The following is a 26,853-nucleotide window of genomic DNA, read 5'->3' on the forward strand; positions in this document are numbered from 1 at the left end:
TCATGTATAATATTTAGCCAAAATAAGAATACCAATATTTTCTCATCACAGGAATGTTTCTTTTACCAAAGGAAAATACTAATACCTAACGTGAAAATAATGACAATTCTGTTAAAGTTGTCTAATGTCAAAGAATACACCTATGAAATTTCGCATTTGATTGTTCGATGCGTTCGAAAAAAAGAGGAGTACTCCCTGCATTATCTCTACCTCCTCTCTTCTTTCTCCTTTTCTCTCTCGTTTTTTTCCTCCCTTTTCGGTGTGTTTTCTTTCTCATCCTTTGTTCTAAAACACACATCATAATAATGGAACATTAAAACTACCACACGTGAAGTAAATCAATAGATTTCTTATTATTTACTAAACACATTAACTATCTAGCAAGTGTAGCATGAGGGGTTTGTTTTCTATAATCCCATTATTATGTCAGTATTGTAAAGTTTCACTATTTAAGTGGACAAAGGGAGACAACTCGAGTTTTTTGGTATCATCTATGTTCCGCCGAGAATAAACCTGAAACAGTAGTGTCCGATGTTTATACTTGCAACCACCGGTAACACAAGTATTTCAACAAAAACCAAAACACTTACTTTGTGTTCCCCATTGTTCATCGTCATTACCAGTAATTATACCTAGAATGAAAAATAAACAAATAAGTAAAATAATTAATAAATACGTGTAAATAAAAAATCGAGAATTTATTTTCGTTGATCGACATTTTGTTTGTTGACATGCATCTGTTCTCACTGATTTATTATTCAATGATCAATTATAATGATCAGTTATATCAATAAATACTCCATCGTGTATCAATCAATCACCGTTTAGAAGCCTGTTGTTGTCATTATAGGAAATATTTCAACTTTATTCATTTATGTTTTAAATACACTTCCTCTTTTCCCTACTGATAAGGATATTGATTTTGCTTTTGTGATTTTAAACATTATGGCCGCCGCCATCATTGATAACAAGATTTAACAAAATCGAAACGCGCATTCCTGTGCACTCAAATTAATATATTTATCAATAGAGCGTGCACAATTAATTGTAACTTTATGTTCACATCAATTTATAGCAGTCAATATCGTCTATCTGATGGGCTTCCTGTTTATTTGAATAAGAGATAGAAACTCTGTTTGCGACCCAAGCAAAGAAATTATGTTGTCCTTTTTTACATATATTGATCGCTGTCAAACTGTGTTACTTGAAATTTGTCGTAGCTTGGTGATATGGATATTCCAAAGCAGCTATACCTTCAATAACAATCGGTACGTCAAAAATTGGAATCAACATATTGATTAAGACGAGTCGTTTTAAAAACCAATTTGAAACATACTTGTGTAGGGTAAAATTGACTTACCTCATTAAAATATGATTCTTTTTAAAATAAAAATGTATAACATCCTATTTTTCTCACTAAACATTTAGCACAACAGAATTTATTGATATCTTCACGATTAGATTCTTCAATTTCAATATTACAACTGTGATGGTAATATGTGTATATCAATATAAACAAATATTTCTGATAGCATTTGGTGTGTTTTATCACTGAATAATGTAAAAAAAAACACCCGGTTTTTCTAGATGTATTAGCATTGGTAACATGTATTAAGAATTAACCGGGTTTTAACATGTTATTACTACGCATCTTTACTTTTTTATGAATTTATTTTAGATTAAGTTTTATTTATATATATTTCAAACCAAAGTGAAAAAAATATTTAATAATATATTGAGAATAAACTAAAACAGTTTTATCTTACTCACTCCTACTTCCTGCTTTCGGTACGTTTCATTACCTGTAAATCAATTCCTATCAGGAACGTGTTGTGTATATAAGTGCTAAAATGACATGTGTGACGTTATGTTGGTATAGATTAACTGACTCTATGTTGTCGAATTTTGACATTAACATAATATCATTGATTATTGCTGCTAAAATATCTGATCAGTTTATGGTTAATTCTCATTTTGTTTTAGGTACCAGCAAATCATCGTTATCTTTTTAGCTGTAAAACGACTAAATTGGAGGAAGCGTTTTTTCATTCCTTTGAATTATGTTATTGTTTTATAAAATTCATTGTCGTAGTTAAGTATTGCAATACGATATCAAATTGTAAATAGAAAATAAACCGCATCAAGTGAAACAAAACGTCAAAATAACTGGTAGCAATCATCAATTGATGTTGATACCAACCTAATAACAGGAAGTTTTCATTATAATGTAATTGCCACTATACAACACAACAGAATCTTCTGGCAAGCTATAGACAATGAATGCAATTGAAGTGTGAAGTCTATTTCTATTCACTGCTGAAAAACCTTGAGGTATTGTATATCAGTAATGGATGCTTATCTTATACTGTACCTTTCATATTGTCACGATTTTAGAAATTCTAAATATTTGTCATTAAAGATAAATTTTCACTTTTCCAGATCTTAACACATATTGATACATAAGTATTAACCAAAGTTGATATGTATCGATCTATTCATTATTCGTTATGTAATAAAAATTGAATGTTTATCAATACATACATATCAACCTCACTTGATACATTACATAATGTATTACGCTGTGTATATAATACATGACTAATTATTACAATCGAATCCAACCCGGAATTAGAAAATCAGAAGAATACGCCCACAAACCAGATGTTTGTTTAAGTATGTAAGTCAACCGCACGACCCTCCGTACATACATCTATTTCACAATGATGTGCAACATGGTTTCTTTTTCATCAGATGAGATATGTGCATGTATTGTTAACTTAAAAAATATTTTAAGCATACATATAAGCCTTGTATATGTACATATGTTTCTTTAACGTAAACGTGTTAACATGTTTGGAAAAACAAGTATTCGTCCCTTGTAATAATTGTTAAGTTATTTAAGAAAACTTTGAATTGATTAAACCACTCTTCAGCTGAAAAAATATATAACACATACTTGTTATATAACACGTGCTTTATATTGACTTTTGTTAAATGGCTAACTTAAATCGTTATATATGAGCTATGAAATGACTTTTTAAAAATATTTAACTTTCTGTTTGAGTTAATACTTGGAGTTTTATTGTAACTTATGTATTTGTGTTTGATGACATTTTTTAGTGCACGAATATGCAATATTATACTTAATCCCGATCAACTTTGACCGATGTATTCTCATATAGAAAATGCCTTTTGCTATATTTGCATTCGTTAAAAGAAAAAGAAAAAAGCTTACCATGTTCACTGTATAAAGGACGTGCCAATTCGGAGCCTCTGGTGGCTATCAGCGATAAGTATCATTGTTTGTATATGCATACATAGGGGTTATGCTATCATGATGTGACATGCTATTAAAGTCCAATCGGAGACCATTTCAAATTATGATGGGGGTAAAATGGGGAAACAAAATTACAAATTGCCTCTTTTTTCACAAAACCAGATGTTTCTTTTTTATAACTTTCCTCATAAGGTTGATGAATTATGTATTTGAATGTGCATGCCAGTGCTAAGATCAAGTTCAGAAACACCTTCAGTGCAATAAGATATGATGCACATAAACATATTACATTCTTTTACAGTTTTGATTGATCTTTTGGCTAACATAATGTGATTAATATCACCCCCTGACACACACCTTACCTTTTTATTTGTGATGAAGCCAATATATCTTTAGTAAGAATGTTTACATACAAATGATGTACTTGCCTTGGTACCCAGCTAGTAGTGTTTTTTTCTCTTTCAATACCTTGCAATTTAACTTGCGTTGTAGTATTGTATCTCGGATATCAATTTAGTAAATCGCTTGCTCAGCAGCCAACTACTATTTGCTGTGAACGAAATACAAACTATCGTCTAATTAATCGGATATATTATCAACTGTGTGCTAGTTTTTTTCCTGTCATATTTATTATTTGCAGCTTTAGTAATATATCAAAATTTTGAAGAAAGTTTGAAAAATAACACGCTGTTTTGTCAAAAAAAAGTTTCTTTCTGATTTTGGTCCCCCACTTTACCCCCTCGTATCATATCTTAATGGTCTCCAATTTGACCTTTATTTCATGTCATATCACGACGACATAATCCAAAGGTATGAATATGCACCAAAAAATAATCGTATCGATAATTGCCACCAGAAAGTCCAAACTGGCTCTCCTCATTTGATTTTTAACGGAAAACGATTTAATGTCCCCTTTTATTTTTTTCGATTATTTTGTGACAAGCAATATCAACAAATATGTAGGAGTTTTTGAAGCATTGATTTGCACTCTATACTTCCGCAATCTCTGTGTTTAGTCGGGTTACTGCTTACACGACTGGAGTGTATGGAATACCTTACGTGGATCAATATACTGTACGAGTCCTGACTTCTATATGGTCGATACAACCTTAACTTTACTTTACGATATAATAGGAAGGTGATTCAGATTTCAGTAGCGAACGTGCTTGTGTGTGTCACCATGCAAACTTGGTTTAGTACATATTTGTTCCGTATCCCTAAATCACATATTGTTTGATGAAGGTGAAGTACGATCATACATTTCAAATATATTTCTGTGGATATAGAGGCAGTAATGCTTGGCCCACTAATATCCTATCAAATCCTATTAAATATTTGAAATAATTTGGTTACCAACTTGGTTATCTATTCACTAAGGCCGTAAAGAACGAGAAACAAAGCACCAGGTTGGTCCAAACACCCCAGGAAAATAGTTTATCATTAATTGAAGGGACATAAATCACTCGTACACTTGAATGTCTTAATATCGGCATTATGTATATGGTAGCCTATTTGTTAGATGTGTCTGATGTTACCGAGAAAATACATTTGTGCCACAGGAGAGGAAAATTGCACGGTCAGACCGGGTTTCGAGCCCGGGACCCTCAAAACTATAAACGGACACTCTAAGTAATTGAGCTACCTGGTCGCTGGCGATCGACCCAGTCGAGTTCCGCTACATTCCGCTACATTCCTCCCTCCTTTAACAAATTCTTCGACCCCGAAGACATAGAGACCATGTCGTTATATTTCGTTGGGTGCCAAATATAACAAGACAAAAAAATACACGGCCAGACCGGGGTTCAAATCCGGGACCCTCCGAACTCTATACGGACGCTCTAACTAATTGAGATACCTTGTCACCGGCGATCGACCCAGTCCAGTTCAGCTACATTTGCATTATATCTATTAGTATTTCCATGCATACGACTTTGGGTGGCGCTTGACTTGAATGATTATCAGCATTGCAGGCCTGTGGCGTATTCTTGTACTACTTCGTTTATGATAAATATACATTCAATCAAGAAATTATTCACGTTGTAAATATATGTTTATGCAACATGTTTGATATGTGGTTTGAACGTCTGTCGTGCTATTCGACATTTAATAAAATCACATTTACTGGTTATATTTTTTTCTTAAATGTTCTTAATATATCAACAGTCCTAGCTGAATTCTTGATCTGATGATCGCGAAACGATTTATAACATAAGTCAATTTTTTTCCTTGCAGTAAGAAGCAGGAAGCATATTGTGAAATGTCTCTGTATACACTGTCATGCTTAGTGATGTATTAACATATATATAAAGTTGGCGTATATTGTAAGACTCCTTCATATAGGGTTTGAATGGATGGTTTTAATGCACATGTACATTGCGAAAACCATTCAATTCTTATATTTACGTTACAATGAACTTCAAACAGTTTTGTAAATTCAATGTTTTTGATATTAGTATTGGACAGAAATCATAATAAAGGAACAACCAAATTACAGCGTACACAGAAACTCCAAATGCTAAGCTTCCGCCGATCAGTTAACTTTGTTGAAACGAAAATATATGTCTAGAATATGATAATAACCAACACTTGATACTCCTTTTATTTTTTAAAGATGATCTTATTTGATGTTTTTTTTCCATCGCATACATCGCATATTAGATATTTAAAAAAAGTTGATGTCCGAATTATTTCAAATCATCGGTCACCATAGTAACCGTCCAGGACACCCGGCGGCCTCATTTGAAGTTAAATGTACAGCCGTTAAATAAACTGTTTGCCGAAAAACCTGCAGATTTAAATGAAGATAAGTTGATGGATGAATGCCATGTGTCATTATAAAGTTATTTGGGTTTAAAGTGCAAGTTGATGTCACGGGGTTTACCTAGTCAGACGTTTGGGTGTTAGAAAGTTCGTGACCATGAGGAACCGATTGTGAGTCGGAAGTCAGTATTTAATGTGACAATGTCATACATATTTTTATTCCAAATTAAAAAAGAGTGAAATAATGATATTTCAATGGTGCATCAATTATGATGTTTGTAATGTTTAGTACAAAACAAACAGTACAGAACAAACAACAAGAATGTAAATATATGTAAATAGTTACACCCGCGCCGCATACTCTAATTGAAAAGCATAAAGAACGATATCTTCGAATTATCAAATCATACCTTTTATTACCTGACTTGTCGGCGAATACATATCATTTGTTATTGCCACTTCACTCCCCATGTTATTAACGGTCGTCTACCTCGGCCACACGTATGCTTTGGGTTATTTGTTTTGTTATTTGGAATGTTTCGGTTGGACACCATATGTAAATTGAAATGCATACAGTCCCCTCCCCTGCCCCGAGAATGATAAATTAAATTTAAACCATAGGATCTGTCGAGAGTATTACTACAATTTACGGTCCACGGCACCACGGTTTTCTTTCTAATTGATTGCTTATATTTATTCCAATGTTTTTGGGAATGTCGCATTACAGCAAAAGGTGAAAAATGCCATAGTTGTAAATAACGAAAAGGGAATTAGCGTAACAACAACGTCAATAAATTACCATTTCCGGTCTCCGTTTTGTTATCGAGTATCACTTATATGAGCACTTCAAACGACTTTTTCAGGGCTCCACATCCCAAGTGTTCACTTTGAAGACATTGCTTAACATTTCCTTTGTATTGGTAAAGAGAGAGAATAAACATATTAATGTACCACCACCAGTAAGTTTTTTTGTATGACATTTCTATAACTTGTACAATACGTACCCTGGTACCTTCACCAGACAAATTACTGGTAAACCGTATGTACACTAATACGTAAAAAATGTACAAATGGCAATAAATCAAATCTTCTACGTTATAAGCTTGCATAGACTTGACTGTTATAGATGTACGAAATGACGATCGAATGGACAAAGCGATATTCAGCTGATCTTTATTCAATACCTGGTCATAGATGTGCGATAGCCTATAGCCTCGTTTCGGAAATGGCCGAGTTTGGCGAATCCAGATGAGTATTTCCCTGCTCTCTGTCTTAGACTTCAGAATTGTCCCATTCAATAGTTTTATTTTGCTATGTTGCATTTTCTGTGATTGCCGATTCTTTTTATCTGGGACTCCAACTACTTTCTGCCTGATCGAGTAAACTTCTACTTGTCTTAGGCTACAGTGTCCTTTCGTTGCATTAAGTCATACCTCTGCTCCCCTGGAATATATCATTGAGAAATTGAACGCTGGTTATTTAATTGGTCTCGGATAAAAACAAAAAAAATCGATCAGTAGGCTGATACCGGTCCTTGAAGATTACAAAGGAGCGACTGCAGAGGTCAAAGCCGGTCCATTTTACCGTTACACTGCCGTGGGATTCCTTTTTTGTATATCAAAAGATCAAAATTGTCTTCTAGTGTCATTCACAATGTGGCTCACATTGAGCCTTCGATTTTGTCATGACATATTCCAGGGGTGCAGTGATCGATAAAAGTATCGAGGATTTACACGATAAACATGTTGGATCAATAGGTGTCAGATTAAAAACTGCACGTTTAGATTGAAGAGAGTATGTGCCAAGTATAGATTTACACTTGATACGGGACTGTCTAATGTCTCTATTGGCTGTCCCCATTGAACTCAGTATTGGGAGGAGTAATGAGTGAAGTTGATATTACGCATAAATGTGTACAGATCCGCTTGATTGCAGATAGCGCGGACCCAATATTCATCAACTGTTTTCCTTACAGTATATTTCCAGGTTCCCGGTTTTGATGGATGTTCAAGTAGAGATTCAGGAGAGAACGGGTTTTATCTAAACAATAGTTAACAAGTTCCCGCAAACTTACCCTGGGATTTAGATCATTCACACAAAAGAAGTTGTGGATTTGTTATCTCCCTACAACCCTTCAAATTTTATCATGTCAAATATAGTTATGGCTGCCTATGAATGAGACCAGTAAGTGGAGTTGTGCCACCAATTATGTAACATAATGCTACATCTTCATATATATAGCTCTCAGGCACATAAACGACCTGCCGTAGAGTTTCCTAAACTCTGTTTCCAAGATATTTAGAATAATTGTCAGTTGAAAGAAGACCTTCAGTAAATAAATGTATATCGGTAGTAGATACGTCACGATAAGGTTGTTATGTATACTAGGGTTGAGACCATTCTTCCCACGTAAGCCTGTCCTCATTGAACTATTGATAAGGAAAGCCCACTTTCCTTTTCATAGGGGTTATAAGATACAGCACGGAATTAGATAAGTCCATGTTTACAGAGGCTGTCTTCTTTGGGTTTTGGATGTGAATGATGCCTAAATGTGTAACAATTTCTTCAGAGGGTAATGCCTTGCCTCTGTAGTTGAATGGCTCATCAACCTCTGACGAAGCAGGCTTTGCTATAGCTGGAAACACAACATATTTCTGGAGTTGTAGACTAAAGCTGACCGGTGCATAATTTGAAACAATGCTGATGCGTGTTTGCACCTCGAGGATGATGAAACTGCTGATGTCAGGGGAAGTAACTCGTGAAGGCTTATGTTTGCAATTCTTAAACATATACCTAGCGAAACGACAAAGAATGCTCAATATCAGAGCCCAATTTGGTATTTATGATTATAATAATGAAATTGTATTTGATATAAATTATCGCCTGTTCACATTTTTGGTCAAATTGTATCTAGTTTTTATTATTCATGAATTAGATAATTTAATGATAGTATTATCAGCTTTATTTATTTGATATAACTTTTGTATTGATAAATAATTCACCAATCATCTATCATTGTTATATGCTAACATAAGTAAAAATAATATTGTCTGTTTACGTTTTAAATAAATAGTATATTTTACAAAATAAAATGTAATAAAAACTAATGCCAATCCCGTCTTGCCGCCGCAGATTTATCTACATAAGGTTTATTTTTATCTGAAGTCTATTACTAATTTTTAATCACTTCCCTTTTGATATTATTACATATGATATTTGCATCATTAATAAAGTGAAAATGACATAACTTTGATCAAAGTAAAATAAATACGTCAAAGTTTGGTATCCTACACAACATTATAAAATACTTGTTATAAAATTTATTATTTGAATTACATTAACAGTTACAAAACTTTATTATCTTTGAAGAGATTTGTTTATAAAGTTTGAATAAAATAACTATTTGAACACTGATTTGCATATTGTACAGTACGAACATTATTAAGGAATTGTAGTCGAATAGCATGCAATCGTTTACATGATGAATGATGGCTAAGAAATTCGCCGGCAGAATCATCCATGTACGTTTCTGTTAAAACACAGACTGACAAATTGCAAATATAATCCCGTGGTTAGAAAAAAGGATTCTCTTGTCTACGATTACGGAATTAGATCATCAGTTTTAGTGTTTGTTTGGAAAAAAAGATCAAAACAATCTGTTGTGAATACTTTGATGTTAAAAGTATATTTAATTCTCTTTTGGTTACCTGGACAAGTTATCATCATGAAATGATAAAATAAACAATTTTCTACAGTTGCGAAATTAGCAGATTAATGTCATGTTTTGGGATGGAAAATTGAGTATTTACTTTGAAAGATACTGAAAAAGTTTCCTTTAATTAAACTGTTTAGCGTTCACATCATATGCACTTCAATAACAATAATGGATAAATTCAACCCTAATGACATTTTTTAGTTTATATTGATAATAAATTACGTGTTGCCGTGATGGATGTGTAGTCAACACATTAACACCAATTAATTGACTTAAATAAATTCAAATTATTATTAAAAGTTGTATTTATGATACAAAAATATAAGTAAAGGCAACATTTTGTTTGACTTTTTTATCAGTTTATATTGTAAAGGTTCTTCAGTGTTTCTTCGGTTTACCGTCAATTTGTCTGGTAAAGATGACATGGTACGTAACGTACTAGTTATCGATGCTAGGTTATCAGTAAAATTTGGCCATCCTAATGTCATTTTCAAAATTTCATTAGTTATGACATCGCAATAGCAATGTCATATATATAAATGATAATAATATCAATATCAATAATATTGAAAAGCTTTGGAACCTCGACCTGACGCTTAATAGTTCTACAGGTTATGCAGTATATGTATATGAATCAGGCTACGTTTCCTGTTGTTTAGCTTTACCTGTTCGTCAATACTTTACAGATATAGTGTGTTCGAATCTGAACATGACCTTTGTATCATTTATCTTGGTCTAGTTAGGGTACGGGGATAAAACACGAACAGTGTATTTATTGTTGTAAGACCTACAGAAAGGTGTAGCATGACACAGTTTAAAATGTGTGAAAAAAAGGATAATAAAAAGATGATTTTTTTCCCCCGAAAACTTCTTGTGCATTTTCCTCGTTATTATATATGTGACATCATATACATTGATTCAAATTGTTGATTTATTTCTCTTTTATCATAGAATAGTTGTTTCTTCCAGTAATTTTCTAAATAACGAAAGATAATTTGTGCTTTTTATCTTATATATGACTTTGGATATGGGTTTTGAGCTCCAATTCTTATGGTATTGATACTTGTGCAACCCTTAATACTTTAAAGTGCTATTATTGCATATTAAATGGAAAGTGCAAAAATAATCTTCTTCTATGTTAGTATAGTTTAGTAAAGTTCAGTGGCTAATGGGCCAGTCAGCGGCCAGGTGTAATGGGTCTAAGTGTAACAATAGAGTGCGGCCTGCACACTGTGCTGTCTGGCTGGTCAAGAATCATCTATTGGTAAAATATAAATATTTATTTATGTATATCTAGGATCTATGTATATATGTTTATTGTCATTTTCCTTTCAAAATATAGACCTCATTCAAATAATCGTTAATAAACCTGATATACATTGATCACTTAATACATTCATAATTATGATATAATTACGTGTTCAATCATTGCTACATGTATCTTATTAATATCGAACGGGCTTATATTGTCTGTGCCTGTCACCCAATCTCCTTGAAAACATGCCATTTTTGTCAATAAAATATATATAAAGGAAATATGTTAAAGAATTTGCTACAAGAAATTGAATAGTGTTGATTAAATTTATATGATAACGAAATAATGTCTCTTATTATTCGAAGAAAGGCGAACGTCAATTAAACATTAAGGTTATGGGTCATTAAACACGAACACGATGGAAATGAGGCGCCTGAACTCACAAGAATTATTTAATTCCTCCTAGTTGAAAATCTCTCTTATTGAGTGCGGTGTCCCCGTCTAATTGCCCGACTTTTTTTTTTATATGAGGCTGACTTCATCGAAAATCTTAATAGAACAAGTAACAATAGCGTTTCCATCGCCTTCGATTTCACTCTCAGATATAGTAAGGATGTATTACTTCAGTTTCAACCTCGGAGACTGATCGTCTACCAGCAAATAAAACACAAAATGAAGAAAAAATTGAAACAAAGCCGGGCACAGGTAACATTTTACCTGAACGATATGGTCAATTTGATAATTAAGAACTCATCAGTGGCATATTTCAGATGGAAGGAATGGATATCCATATCTAAAGGATGGGCTAACTGTTTAAGCGGAAGTGCTAATATTTTGGTCCCTGAATCTAGGAATAACGAAAGTTTGAGAAGTAAAAAGTATATGATCGTGGTATGATATATATATCTGTAACATGCTCACTGAACATTTTACGGAAGCGACAAAAAATCCCTTTCCAGCGATAGCAACAATGACATGGTTTTGGACCTAGAAGAGGATTCGAAACTTTAATACATTTCATATTTATTTTTATCGACAAGTTAGACGATTCAATATTTTGATAATAATCGATCTCAACAGTTAATGGAAGAGACGAAATTCCTTTCCCAAAGACACCAACAAATATAGATTATTCATTCAAATGAAGACTACATCTACTTTAGATATTAACCTTTTAATTACAGTAACTGCGAGAATGCATAGACAACACATAGTTGGTATATCTAAAAGTTCAATGAAAGGAATTGGCAAAGCTTTTGTTACAAGTCCTGATAATTTCTTCAGTAAGGGGATATACTTCCACAAAACTCAACAAAGAACAAAGATAATAAAAACCAGGAACGCGATCATTTCTTTTTGACATTTGTCGTGGTTTCACAAAATACGGTCCAAAAACGTTCAAGATATATACGTATTGCCGTTTGACTTTCTTTGAAAAGAAAACTTCTCTTTACAACCATAGAACGAAAGCGTCCCTTCGGTTTGATAGTGGTAGTGCAAAGAGTAGAACTGATACTCTGATAGATGACTTTTTTTAAACAACCTTCATTAGATGGTGGGTTTATCAAATTGTAAACAAATGTGTTTTTATAGCGGATTTCTTTAAATAAAGTAAATATAGAATATGTTAGAAACAAACATACAGTTAATTAATCATAGTTTAATACTGTTATGGTATACATATAACAAGTAAAATCCCGTCGGTATCTTTATGTACAAGTCTTGTGGATAATATCAACACGCATTGTTGTCATATAACCCGAGCAATGGTTAATGGTTGACTTATATCTGGTAATAAACAAACATGATATAGCAACTGTATTGATATTATAATGACAATAAACTTTTTAATGCCATCTTCTCCTTTTTTAAGACACACATCAAAACATTATGTATAAGGCAAAAAACAGTATAGAGAAGCTTTATGTACGCTACCCAAACGCTAATTGGTTCAATTTTGATATTTTTCTATGATATTAAAAATATTTAAAATTCCAAATCAAACATGTATAATGTTTCTCGATTTTTGTTTTTATTTCCAATGTTCTACCATTTAGCAAAATGGATTCTGAAGTAATTTATTTCTAAATTTAGAGCACTGGGCTTTCATCACATTTGGTTTTCGGCAATGGCGAGAACCCAGAATAATAGAACTTTTAAAGGCAATGGAAGTGTTTTTATTTTCAATATAAAGATTACAAAAAAGAAACCATTTTATATATGTATATTTATAACCCGGTTTAATGGACCAGAAACCGAAACGTATGTAAACATTCCGGTTGTTATTGTCTAAACCGAATACGTTTAAAATGTTGACAACGTACAATGTTTGTATCTGCTCCCAGACAAACAGCCATATCGATTTATTCAAACAAGCAAGTGCACAAATGAAATTTCAAAAACTATTTGAAACATTTTCTGACGGAGTGCAAGTCTTGGTAGCGTCATATTATATCGCGAAAATATTTTTAGCTCGAAAAGAGAAAGTACATATTAGAGAACGTGAAATAATTATAGAGTGTAGTATTCAACTCAGGTATAGACAGAATGAATAATGCATTTGCACGGAAGCACAGTATTTCTAGTATTGTACTTCCTAGCCCTAATGGGATTTATACGTATAACATCTTACAGTGTTCCTATCTGGATGTAAACCATTAGCCTGATGTATAAACAGCTTCTTACTCGATTAACCTGCCAATTACAATAATCAACTAAAAGTGATTAGTCGATCAAAATGTATAAGAAATTAGCCGACACCCGTATGTCACTTGATTCATTCAGGTGTATGTAATTAACTAATTTAGCTGACATTTTTATAATATTACATAATATAATGTATATTTTTGATCGTTAGCCATGAAAAGAGTTTTGCCACACATTTTTGTTTACATATGAGATACTTTGAATATGTTGTCATGGCGTTGGAATCGTGAAACTAAAGCCTCACCTATATATTCTAGATACAACATGGCGACCCTTGATACTCACAGAGGATAGGCCTCAGTTTTATCCAGCTCCATGGATCTAATGACAAATAAGGCTGATTTTGGAACCTATGATTTTTAGAATTATCAAAATTCAAAATATAAAAATGTCAACTTAATCAATAAAATATATTCCAACAACTGCACGTATTTTCAAAGGAATGGTGCTTAATAATTCGGATTTGTGTTATGTTATAAATCGTTCGTGATTGTTAATAACGTTCAATGCAAAAATTCCATATACAGTGTTGTTAAATATTTGAGAAATCCCCTTTTTTCAGAGATCGATGTTCGTTGTATACCGACTCCAACACTTCAGCGACGGGAGTCAATTCAACCTCTTTCAGTGCACCACAAAGAATGGCAAGCTTGCTGTTCGGTGGATTCTTGTTTTCATTGTTCCAATAGAGTATTAACGTAATTTTGTATTTGTTGTCAGATTGGTTTGCGGAGCGAATGTTTTCAATCTGGTTCATGCGTAAGCCAAGTTGTAACATCAGTTCCCATACTTTGGTTGTCGGTATCTCCTGTGCAAGAAAGAATAAGCTTTGTTCGCTGAAAAAATCTGAAAAGAAACGACAAGGTGAATTAGAAGTTTAACGGTAATGAATGTTTAATAATGCATTAGATATATTTTTCTGGGTTTTTTTCTTTCGAGATTTTTGGTATTTGTTAATGATCATATATTCACATATGTATTATTTCAAGTACTTACTCAACACGTTACATTTTGAAATTCAAATAAGATTATTTGATATAATGTTTACGTTTTCTGTACATATGCTAAGCAACCTGCACATTTGTATGTATTGATGTTCGTAATATACATAAACGGTATATTTAAACAGTATCAATTCAACAACGTTCCAGTACTAAAATTGCTGCATCTACATATAAACACCATTGATTTTTTATTTTTTTACAAATTTTATTCCAAAAAATATGCAAAGGGATAGGGCATCAGGCAAATCCTATATAAGCCTTCTCCTTACAACTTCGGTATTTTACATGTACAGTCATTGAAATCATCAAACAAACATATAAACAATTCATATAGTGTGTCACCATTGATTGCATCATCCGCTTGTGATGTTCTTCGAACTCCAGGTTGTCGTGATATTTGTCTATCTGGCTGCAGTTGGGTTTTTGGGCGCTGTGTTGGTTGTCGTTCTTGACGCACTGGTACTGTTTGCTGAAGTCCGACCAGATACAGTTCAGCGTTAATGTATGCCGTATGTAGGAGGCGTTTGGGAGTTGTATCCATTTCATACTGAATAATCCCCTTTTCACTTGTTATTCCTTTGTTTGGAACAACCGGGAAGTGGTTGTAGATTTCCCTGGCATTTCTATCATAGTACATGAAAGTGGAATTGGAGGGAACCTCGGGGGCTGTTAGCATTCTTCCATGGTGTAATACAGTAATTCTAAGGCGGCCAAAATTCTTCACAGGCACAGAAGGAGATACTGTGTTCCTCAGAAAGATCAGACCCTCCCGTTTTTGTAGCTCACGTTCCCTTCTTTTCCATTTTTTCTCGGGAACAATATCAGACCAAAGTTGTAAATCATTGTCTTCCTTATACAGGAAAACTAGAATTCTGCATTGATCTCTGCCTAAGCCATAAGTGTTTGACAGAGTTCTGGTGTGGTCTTGTCTGGGGTCACCATGGAACCCTCCGATTCTAAAAAGAAAGAAAGTGTACTTTTACAGAAGGTTGTGAGACATGTAGCAGTCTGGTTTTAATCTAGGCTATGATACAAACGACTATTAGATATTATTATTGATATTCGTTTTACTTTATTCACAACTGAACAATTTACATGCATTTGTATCGATCCAGACGTTTCCAAACAAGTTGTTATTGGTTACTCCGATACAATTTAAGTGTGACGTTACAAAGACTTGCCCGTCCATAAAGAATACATTAACTGCTTAATCGGGAGAAAGGGATACTATTACAAATCTCGAACTGAACCAGATATAATTATGACTTACCCTGAAAAGGTGTCCACCTCTACTTCATAAATATCGTTATCTCCCCCTACTTCCTCCTCAGGTACCTTCCTCATCTTCACATCTTTTAATATCCTCAAACATCCACTGTCGTCACAATGAAACAAGAAGGTTTCAGAAGATTGATTATCGTTGAATAAAGGATCCAGTTTAAGCCGAAGTTTTACCTTTTTCTTGAATGGCTGCGAATGGTGAACATACACGATATCTGATAAACTGGAGATGCTTGTGTCGGATCCCATTTCTTCTCTCAGTCTTTTTCTCTTACATTCACCTTCAATAGACATTGTCTATAAACAAAAAAACATAATAATATAAATATTTAAAGCAAGATATCGAACCAGGGAGCAAGTACCCTTGGTAGTATGTTTAGCAAAAATATCAAGAAAGTTATTTAATCAAATCATTTCATGTAAAACACTTCCTATGAACATTTACATATCCATTGTAATATTTTCATATGACATCAGTGTTATTTTGATTCGTATCAATCAATAGGCAACCCTTTCTTTATTGGTGAGTTGGAACCTCATTGTAAGAACCCCACTGATGACTGTATCTATTGTCTCCGACGTACATTTATGGTTATTTTCATGTTTCTCTCGACAGCTCCTTCTGGGAATGTGATTCGTTGATGTGTACAGAAGTCGTTTTTAAACTCGAACCCACCAGAAGGTACAATGACTTCTTCACACATATAACGCAATGTGAAGAATATGGTTTCTGTTGTAAAGTCATAGACGTCAACTTCTACGGTGCTACGTCCAACCTAGTGAAAAGTCAAAAACAAATATATATTACAGAAATGTCTTCAAAGAAAATAATTTTCCTGTATTTAGTTTTGAGTTTAACAAAGATCAACTGTTGTAAAGTCGTACACGTCAGCTTCTTCTGTGCTACGTCCAACCTACTAAAATGTCACACTGCATTACTGGGGAAAATGCACCACTCTTTGAGTACTAATATATAAACAAGAGCTAAAAATAAAGACATAATTAAGACCGAAATGGAAGAAAATGTGATTCCAAATAATAAGACATTCTTGACCCCACTGAAATTTGTTCTTGAAGGGTAAGGCATCATTAATATGGTTAAAACATAGAGGCGATAAATTGTGAACCGGAAGGAGTGGCTATTGACACATGCGGCAGCCGTTATGATATTTTTCCAGTGAAATCCATCAATATAATGTAAGTTATTAGCGATTTCAGATTAAGTTATCATGGTATACACTTAAACTCCAAAGGCGAAGTCAAATCAAGATGGCGACTATAACATTTCTACAACGTAGATTGAAGCTCCTCATGCAGAAACCTTGGATAACGTTAAGAGCTTATACACCAGGATGCTTCTAGCTAGAGATGATGAAAATGTACTTATAACAGGCATTGTAATAGCGACTTAACTGTATTGTGAAGTGAACTTCATACGTTAAGGAATATCGATTGTTACCTTAAAGGAAATCGATATTTAGCAATCGTTAAAATGAAGTTGTCATGTTTCTGATGTTATTTGTTGCATTGACCATTATTTCCATACTGTACGTATATGTATGAATTTGAATAGGTATTTTTAATTTTAAGTTTCGGAGAAGTGCAAGTTGTTCCTGATTGTCTTGTTGCAGACAGAATACATTTTTATACTTCTCCAACCTGAAAATAACACAGTTCATATTCATTCCAAATGAAAGTCAGATAACAAAATCCTCCGGAAAAATGCATAGTGAAGACTAAAAATGTCTGTGCAGTTTAGGCTGAAATTTTTTAAAATGCTATCAATTTGTTTTGAAATATTTCATGCAGTAGAAACAATTGACTATCTTTGCATGACCAACACTTATTGACTACAACATAATTACCAATCTTTTTCTTTACGGAGCAAATTCGCAAGGTTTAAATTGTATATAATGTCTTCATTAGTCGAAATACTTCAATATGTATTTATCAAAAGGGCAACGAAACAGTAGAGATAATATTTATCGCAAAATGTCGTGTTATCAATACACAGAAAATACACTTCAACAGGATGAAAGTGCTCCCTAATACAATCATAATTACTACATTACCAAAAGATACCTTCTGCTCAATTTCAGTTTTGGTCCATTTGCTTCCATTGTACTGATGACAAGTGTAAATGACGAGGTTTTTGGTGATTTCCAGTTCCAGTTTGAGCGTTATGTAGTCAACAGTTTTCTCGTCGCCTGTTTTGTCGACCACTGAATGAATAGACGCCACTTCCTCCATCATCGGTGAGTTGTGTTTAAATATCACAGCTCTAACGGCTTTAACTTCGTCTGTACCCGGTGTCGCGTCTGCAGTAGTAGTAGAATCTTCGTCCAGTTTCTGTTCTTTCCCCTGAATTGTTATATTAAAAATTGTTGATACGAACACATCATCCTTTTCTACTTTTATCACTGAAAACCTTGCATTGCGTTCCTCGTTACTCCATGGCGTGATAGTAACAGAGGCTTTTCTGAAAAAGAAAACTTCGCTAGTTTTGTGATTTGGTTCATATATACAACACTTTTTAAAATCAATTTTGGACCAAAATAAGAATACCAACATTTTCTCATCACCATAGTAATCATACCACTGCCACACGTGAAAATAATGACACTTTTGTTAAAGTGTTTCCAGTGATATTTCGATTTAATATGGTGAAATTTCCTAGTATGAGTAGTATAATACATTCCATTAAAAATGAACAACGCTAGTTAAAATAGATATTTTTTAATAATCATTACTAGAAATATGAAGTATGGAAACAGTTATTAAAAATAAAGTAAGTGGACGAAGAATTCAAAACAATGAAAACATTTATTACTCCATAAGTCTACTTTAACCATTTAGGATTCAGTTCTGGTACTAAAGATTAAACATGGAAATCGCAGTTTAAAGGGTTCCAAAACATGTAAATGAACAAAACTTAGAAATGAGCCTATCATTTTTTATAATATAACAAGTTTACACGCTTTGACAACATTAGATCATTATTTTTATGCTTGTATTTTATTTAAAATGTGCCAGACTATATTCCATCTGGATGGTTACGATCAGCTTATTCGACTAGAGTCGATCAAAAGAGTCAATCACCTCGTGAACTTTAACCGAAACTAGAAATAACAGGTAAGCAAATATATGCAAACAGCCATAGATATTAAACATTTTTTTGCGTTTAGTTATACGATCAGATTTTTTTTTTCAATAAAGAGCGAAAATACGAGTAAACGTTATGGAAGGTTATTTACAGACGTCTATAATACATACATCAGAAATCATCGTCTATCCTTTACCAAAACGAAACCCGAGACGGAAGTTCATTATCGAGTGTACTGACACAGCGTACGATGTCATGGCGTAAAGCGATGCTAGGATATTTCCAGTACCAATATTTCCTGCACAAACCATTATGTGCTGAAAATTATGTGAAAATTGATAGCATCGCTTGATTTATTACTTTATAAAAACACTTTCATTACAGAATACCTCTGTAAACATTTGCATGTGAGTGTGTGTGCGTTTGAAAAAAGCAGGAGTGTTATATGTTATTACTCTACCTCTCCTCCTCCTCCTTTTCTATGTTCTGCTTTTTCTCCTTTTTTGGCGTGTTGTCTTTCTCTTCCTTTGTTCTAAAAATAAACATTATTGAAATGGAACATTAAAACTACCACGAATCATATTAAACAAAAGGTTACTAATTATTTACTAGTCAAATTAACTCTCTTGCAAGTATTTCAACAGAAAAAAACACTTACTTTGTATTCCCCATTTTTCATCGTCACTACCAGAAATTATACCTAGAACGAGAAATATACAAATAAATAAATAAATAATAAATAAAATAACATTTCTTTTCAGTAGTTAAACATTTTGTTTGTTGAAATGAAGCTTTTTTCACTAATTTATTATTTAATGATTAATTATATCAATTGTAATGAACATTATTTTAAAAGACATCCCATTGTGTAACGGGAAATCAACATTTAGAAACAAGTTGCTGACTTCAAAATGCATTCAACTTCTTTAATTAATGTTTTATTTAAGCTACATGTACCTAGTTGTATTGTGATACATATTCAATATCCTCACTGCGACCTTTTCTACTGATATATATATTTATTTCGCTTTCGCGACATCAAACAATCCTGCTTCCAGCATTTACTATCAGATTGAAAAAATCGAAATATGCATTCGGGATCCCGGTGCACTCAAATAGATCTGCTAGACTAAGTATCTCTATATTCACGAAATTTATGGCAGTCAATGTCTTCTATTTCATGTGCTTCCTGTTTATTTGAATAAGAGATTAGAAATCCCATTTGCAACCCAAGCAAATAAATTATAAATTCTTATTTGCACTCATTGATCACTGTCAACCTGTGCAAATTGATATTTGTCGAAGCTTGGTAACGTGAATTTTCCCATGCAGCTATACCTTCAATATCAATCGATACTGAAAGCAACATAATCCTGTGGATGATATGTTTCGTTTGATAATTTAGCAGAGTCCTCTGAACAAATATTAAAAACATATTGTAAAATGTACTTACTTCATTGAAATATGATTAATCATTAAAACAAAATATGTATAACATCTATAAGTTACATAACTTCCTCGCCAAACAGAATTTATTGATATCTACACGATTCGATTCTTCAATATCAATGTTACAACTGTAATGGTAATATGTTTATCAAAATAAACAAATACTGCTAAGGGCATTTGTTGTGATTTATGATTAAATAATGTGAAAATATTTCTGTTAGATGTATCCACATTGGTTATAAGCACAAATTACTGGCGCTCAGTTTATAAAACTAGACAGTAGAATGAACCTGGTTTAACTTATTATATTCTACGCATCTATTCCTACGCAAATTTATTTTCTTTAAAGACTTAGCTTTATTCATATTTATTTCAAACCAATTGCACAATTGTTTAATTGATATTAAAATAAACTAAAGCAGACTTACCTTCCTCACTTTTACCTTCTGCATTCGGTACGTTTCATAGCCTGTAAATCAATTCCTGTAAGGAACGTGTTTGACCAAAACGTATTGTGTATTAAAGTCTTCAAATGACATGTGTGACGTAATGTTGGCATAAATAAACTGACTCTATGTTATCGAATTTTGACATTACATAATATCATTGATTTTTACTTCTGAAATATCTGATCAGTTAATTGTTTATTCTCATTTTGTTTACGGTATATTTACAGTACCAGTAAATCATCGTTATATTTCAGCTGAATAACGACTAAATTTCAGGAATCGTTATTTCAATTTATTAAATGATGTTATTGAGTGGTAAAATTCATTGTCGTAGTAAAAAATATTGCGATGTAATATCAAATTCAAGATTGCAAATGGAACACAACAAGTGAAACATAGCGTCAAAATAAAAGGAAGAAATCATCAATTCATGTTAATACGAACTTAATAACAGGAATTCAAAACACGCGTATTCATTATCATGTTATTGCCACTATACAACACACAATAATCTTCAGGCAATCTATTGACAATGATTGCAATAGGACCGGGTGAAGTATATCCTTCCACTACTGACAAAACTTGAGGTACTAATAATGGATGCTTATCCCAAACCGTAACTTCTTATATCGTGAACAGCGTTGTAATATTAAAACCATCAGTTAAACTCAACCTGATAACTGCAAGAAAGGAGCATATGAATCAGGCTATTTGCAAATGCGTGTCCATATTAAAAATGCAGCTTTTGCCGAGAAAAGGAGCAATTATGAATAAAAATGTTTAAAAAATATTAAATACCCCCAACCCCCCTTTCGCCTCTCACTTCGGTTTGGTAAGATTATTGTTTGGTTCTGATGTTTATTTAAGCACCAAATAGAGACACTGTTGACTTAAACGACATATGACAAAGCCACTTAGCACCGTTTGCTAGTGTTTTCGGTCTTATTTTTTTCAGTTTGAGTGTACATCACAATTATGAAGAGAGTTTAAAAAAACAAAAACATGCTGTTCTGTTAAAAAGATGACCTTTGTGATTTTGATTCCCCACATTTTACCCCCTCATATATCAGAATGGTCTCTTATCTTACCTTAAGTTTATATCATATCACGGTATGAATATGCAAAAAAATAAACTTATCGGAGATAGCCACCAGAAGGCCAAAAGTGGTACCCCTCATTTGATATTAAACAAGTTTTAGAAGCATTGATACTTCCGCATTCTCTGTTTAAACAGTCTAGTGCTTACAAGGCTGACGTATATGGAAATACTTAACGTAGATCAAGATATTGTACGATTGCTGAATTAGATATCGTCGATACTAACTTGACCTTTACTTTGTCAACAATAAGAAGGAGATTCAGATTTCAGTGGCGAACGTGCTAGTGTGTGTGTCACCAAGCGAACCTCGTACATGTACATGTTTGTTCCGTAACGTTATCCTTGCATTACATTATGTTTATGAAATATGTTTGAATTAAAATCGACAAAATCAGGGTTTCTTTTCAAAAATTGTTAAAAAAACAAAACAAAGGAAGACTGGTAACGTTCAGGTCATTTCGCCCTCTAATTTTGGGTCTTTTAGTAGTTTTTCTTCTTCGCGTTTACTTAAAAATGTGTTTTATTTTCTAAAAGAAACCTTTACAACACATTACAACAATAATATAAGGCAACTTCTATATAGTCCATATACAGTGTCAGTTTGTTGACATGTTTAGACAAAGGTGTATTCTCCTGGACACTATTTAAACTACCATCTTCTTTTTTTGAATTTCTTGATTAGCATATAATTTGTTGACGTTTCCTAAGCTTCTGGTCCCTGGCTGAGAACTAAACCTGTGAGGTAGGTTTTTCATTTTTGAATTGCCCTAAAAAACTAATCACGGATCGTGAATACAATTATCAGAACCTTTTATATATATACTTTTATTATTTGACACAGTGGTGTAAGAATTATTGTCTCAGGATTCTCCACGTAAAAGATGGTAAAACAATTTTGACTTTATTTCTAGAGCGCGCCTAAGCAAGGATGAGGTGTTCTGGACTCTAGCTGACCCTGTACCCAGACGTTTCAGAACAGGACCTATTTACATTATTTGAAAATATTTCATTAATGCATACAATGTAAAACATTTCTTTTGATAACAAACAAGTGACCCCTCATCCCACTCCCACCCCGTCATTTAAGAGTCAACATTTTTCCCACTCAGTACTGTGACCAACTTGGTTATCTATTTACTAAGGCCGTAGAGAACGGGAAACAACCAGCAGGTTGGTCCAACAACCCAGGAAAATAGTTTATCATTAACTGAAAGGACATACATTACTTGTACACTAGATTGTCTTAATGTCGGCACTATGTATATAGAAGCATATATGTTAGTTGTATATGATGTAACCGAGAAAATATGTTTGAGCCATAGGAGAGGAAAAAAGCACGGCCAGACCGGGTTTCGCACCCGAAACACTCCGAACTCTAGACAGACACTCTAACCGATTGACCTACCTGATCGCCGGCGATCGACCAAGTCGAGTTCAACTACATTCATCCCTCCTTTAACAAAGTGTTCACCCCGAAGACATAAGAGATCATATGCCACCTTCTGTTGTTATATTTCGTTGGGTGCCAAATGTAAAAGGAGAAGAAAATACACGACCAGACCGGGGTTCACACCCAGGACCCCCCGAACTCCGAACATCCAATGTCTGCTAGTTGGTTCACTTCCCTTTCAATCAAAGAAGACTGTTTATTCGGAAAAAATCCAAGAATGTTGTAAGGACCATAGACAGCTTTTTAGACTCACCAAAACCCTAATGGGTCAGAAAGAGGAAATCATCCTGCCAAGCTGTAATTCTGAAGTTCAGTGATACTTTCTGAATAAAATCAGCTCAATCAGGAAAAATATTGCCGAAGTGAACTCATGACTGGTGACATTAAATTTGATGGGGACCAATTAACAAAGCTCTCACCAACAACCCAGGAAGAGTTGCGCAATATCATCATGACCTCGCAATCGAAATCCTGTGAGCTTGATGCACTTCCTACAGACCAATTAAAGCAATGTCTTGAAGCACTGTTTTTTTCTATTACCTCAAACATGGACAAATCATTGGCTGAGTCAAAGGTTCTATTGTGTTTTAAGAAGGCACATGTTAGACCATTGTTCAAGAAGCCTGGAATGGACAAGAAGGAGATGAAGAACTACCACCCAGTATCAAATCTATCTCCCCTGTCTAAGATCTTTGAGAAGGTTAACGTTGTGTCCCGGCGTTTAGAGGTTCATCTCCATACAAACAGTCACCATGCCAACTTGAAACTGTCCTACTGTATAGGACTCTCTATTGAGATGGCCCTCTTACGTGTACATAATGACATTGCTTCTGCTGAGACGGCCTTCCTACGCGTACATAATGACATAGCTTCTGCATTAGATATCAAGTGCAGAGCGGTGCTTGTCATGCTGGACTTGTCAGCTGCATTTGACGTCCTCGACCATGGCATACTTTATAAACGTTTGTAGTACTCTTATGGAGTGACTGATACCGCACTATGCTGGATACAATCTTATCTGAATGAACAACGATAGTGTGTTGCCATCGGATTGACCACCTCACATGACAAAGAACTAGATTTCGGGGTTCCTCAAGGGTCGGTGTTAGCACCCAAAAATATTGCTTGTATTCCAAACCGATCAGAGAGATTTGATGGTATACAGGTTTACATGGGATACAATATCAGAAAATCTGGAAGCTTGTTTGACAGTCATCAGTACCTGGATGAACGCCAAGATACTAAAACTTAATAAGGAAAAGACGGAACTAATAGAGGGTCCAGAACACTGCAGCACGTCTGTTACTCGAACTCGAAAGAGAGAGCATATCACACATGTGCTTCATTCATTGCACGAGTTACCTGAACGATACAGGTCACAGAACAAAATGTGGTGTACACATACAAGGCACTGAATGGATCAGATCCCCAGTACCTACAGGAGCTTGTTACCCTGTATCAGCCGTCACGATCATTGCGGTCGGAGACAGAATCATTGTTGTGTGTCCCAAAATCTCGTTCTGTGACCGATAGAAACCGGTGCTTTGGGAGAGTTTCGGCCACGTTGTAGAATAGCTTACCATCTGCTATAAGAAGGTCAAATACCCTGGCCAAATTCAAGAAATACATCAAAACTCACCTCTTCACGTCTGCATTTTAGATCCTTTGCACAGAGACGTCATGTACATATCACCCTTTATCTATTCATTTATGTGCACATTGCGATTATTATGCTCTTACTTAATGTATAATGGTGATTGTAAGCCATTTTATTTTTGTTTCACATTTATAACTAATACTATTATCCATATGTTGTAAAGCACTTTAGAGTAAGTTTACGAATTATATAGGGAGCTATAAAATGTTGTATATTATTATTGTTATTATAGACGGACGCTCTAACTCATCGAGATAAACTGTATCTTTAGGTGCCGCTTGCCCGGAATGATTATCACCATTGCAGTCCTGTGGCGTTTTCTTGTGCTCCACCTTTTTGGATAAATATACATGTTATCAAGAAACCGTTCACGTTGTAAATATATGTTTATGCATCATGTTTGACATGTTGTTGTAATGTCTGCCATGCAATTCTTTGATAGTCTTGATCTATCTAATATCCTAGCTAAAGTCTTGATATGATGATCATGATGGCGATTTATAATATAAATTTAAGACTCTTCCATATGTAAACATTTACACCCGTGCCGCATTCTCATATTAAAAAGCATGAAGAGCGATATCTTCGCATTATCAAATCATATCTTTTATTACCTGAATTGGCGGCGAATACATATAATTTGTATTGCCACTTCACTCCCCAAGTTATTGACGGTCGTATACCTCGGCCACACGCAAGCTTTGGGCTATTTGTTTTGTTATTTGGAATGTTTGCAGGTTTGACACGATATGTATGTGATGTATACGTGTACTTAACCCTTTCAACACTGTAGACCATAATTGACTCACCCATATAAATGCATAGTAATGTCTACTAAAGTTACATAGGGGTGAAATGAATGAATACACATCCACCGTTCGTAGTAAATTGAAATGCATACAGACACCCACCAAAGAAGATGATAAAGTAAGGAAAAACCATAGGCTCTGTCGAGAGTATGACTTCAATTTACGATCCACTGCACTACGGGTTTCTTTCTAATTGATTGCTGATCTAATTGATGTCGCGTCACAGTAGAAGGTGACAAATGCCATAGTTGTAAGTAACGAAAAGGGAAACAGAGTAACAACAACGTCAATAAATTACCATATTCGATCTCCGTTTTGTTATCTGGGCATCGCTTATATGAGGACTTCAAACTACTTTTTATTGTGTTTACTTTGAAGATTTTCCGAAACATTTTCTTCGTGTTGGTAAGGCTATAAGATGTACATATTCATGTACCATAGTCAATAATATTTATGTATGACATTTCGATAACTTGTACATACTTACCCTGTCACCTCCACCAGACATATTACCGATAAACCGTGTGTACACACTTATACATAAAATATGGACAAGATGGCAATGCATCGACAAGTTGATTTTTCTACGTTATAAGCTTGCGTAGACTTGGCTGTGATAAATATATAATATTCAGCTGATATTTATTCAATACCTGGCCATAGATGTGCGATAGTATATAGCCTCTAATCTCTTTTCAGAGCTGGCCCGGTGTGGCAAATCCAGATGGAATTTTCCTCCTGCTCTCTCTGTCTTAGACTTAAGTCAATGGCATGATTTTGCTATGTGATTGTTGATTTTCTTTATCAGGAACTCCATCTACTTTCTGATCGGGTGAACT

At 34.0% G+C, this 26,853-nt stretch overlaps 1 protein-coding gene and 1 long non-coding RNA gene across 2 annotated transcripts; both read right to left on the bottom strand.

The window, feature by feature from the left end:
- Positions 1-253: 253 nt before the first annotated feature.
- LOC110441327 lies at positions 254-3,294 on the bottom strand. The gene is made up of 3 exons (XR_002461860.1): positions 3,236-3,294; positions 591-632; positions 254-285 (listed from the first exon to the last, which is right to left on the bottom strand). It is a non-coding gene; the product is annotated as an uncharacterized LOC110441327 (long non-coding RNA).
- A 10,951-nt stretch (positions 3,295-14,245) lies between these two features.
- On the bottom strand, positions 14,246-15,456 carry LOC110441330. Its single transcript, XM_021484443.1, has 2 exons — positions 15,060-15,456; positions 14,246-14,559 (listed from the first exon to the last, which is right to left on the bottom strand). The coding sequence occupies exons 1-2, from the start codon at positions 15,391-15,393 to the stop codon at positions 14,246-14,248; spliced, it is 648 nt and encodes a 215-aa protein (XP_021340118.1). The 5' UTR covers positions 15,394-15,456.
- Positions 15,457-26,853: the final 11,397 nt, after the last annotated feature.

Source organism: Mizuhopecten yessoensis, unplaced genomic scaffold (genome assembly GCF_002113885.1).
Source record: "Mizuhopecten yessoensis strain PY_sf001 unplaced genomic scaffold, ASM211388v2 scaffold715871, whole genome shotgun sequence".
NCBI classification, from domain to species: domain Eukaryota; kingdom Metazoa; phylum Mollusca; class Bivalvia; order Pectinida; family Pectinidae; genus Mizuhopecten; species Mizuhopecten yessoensis.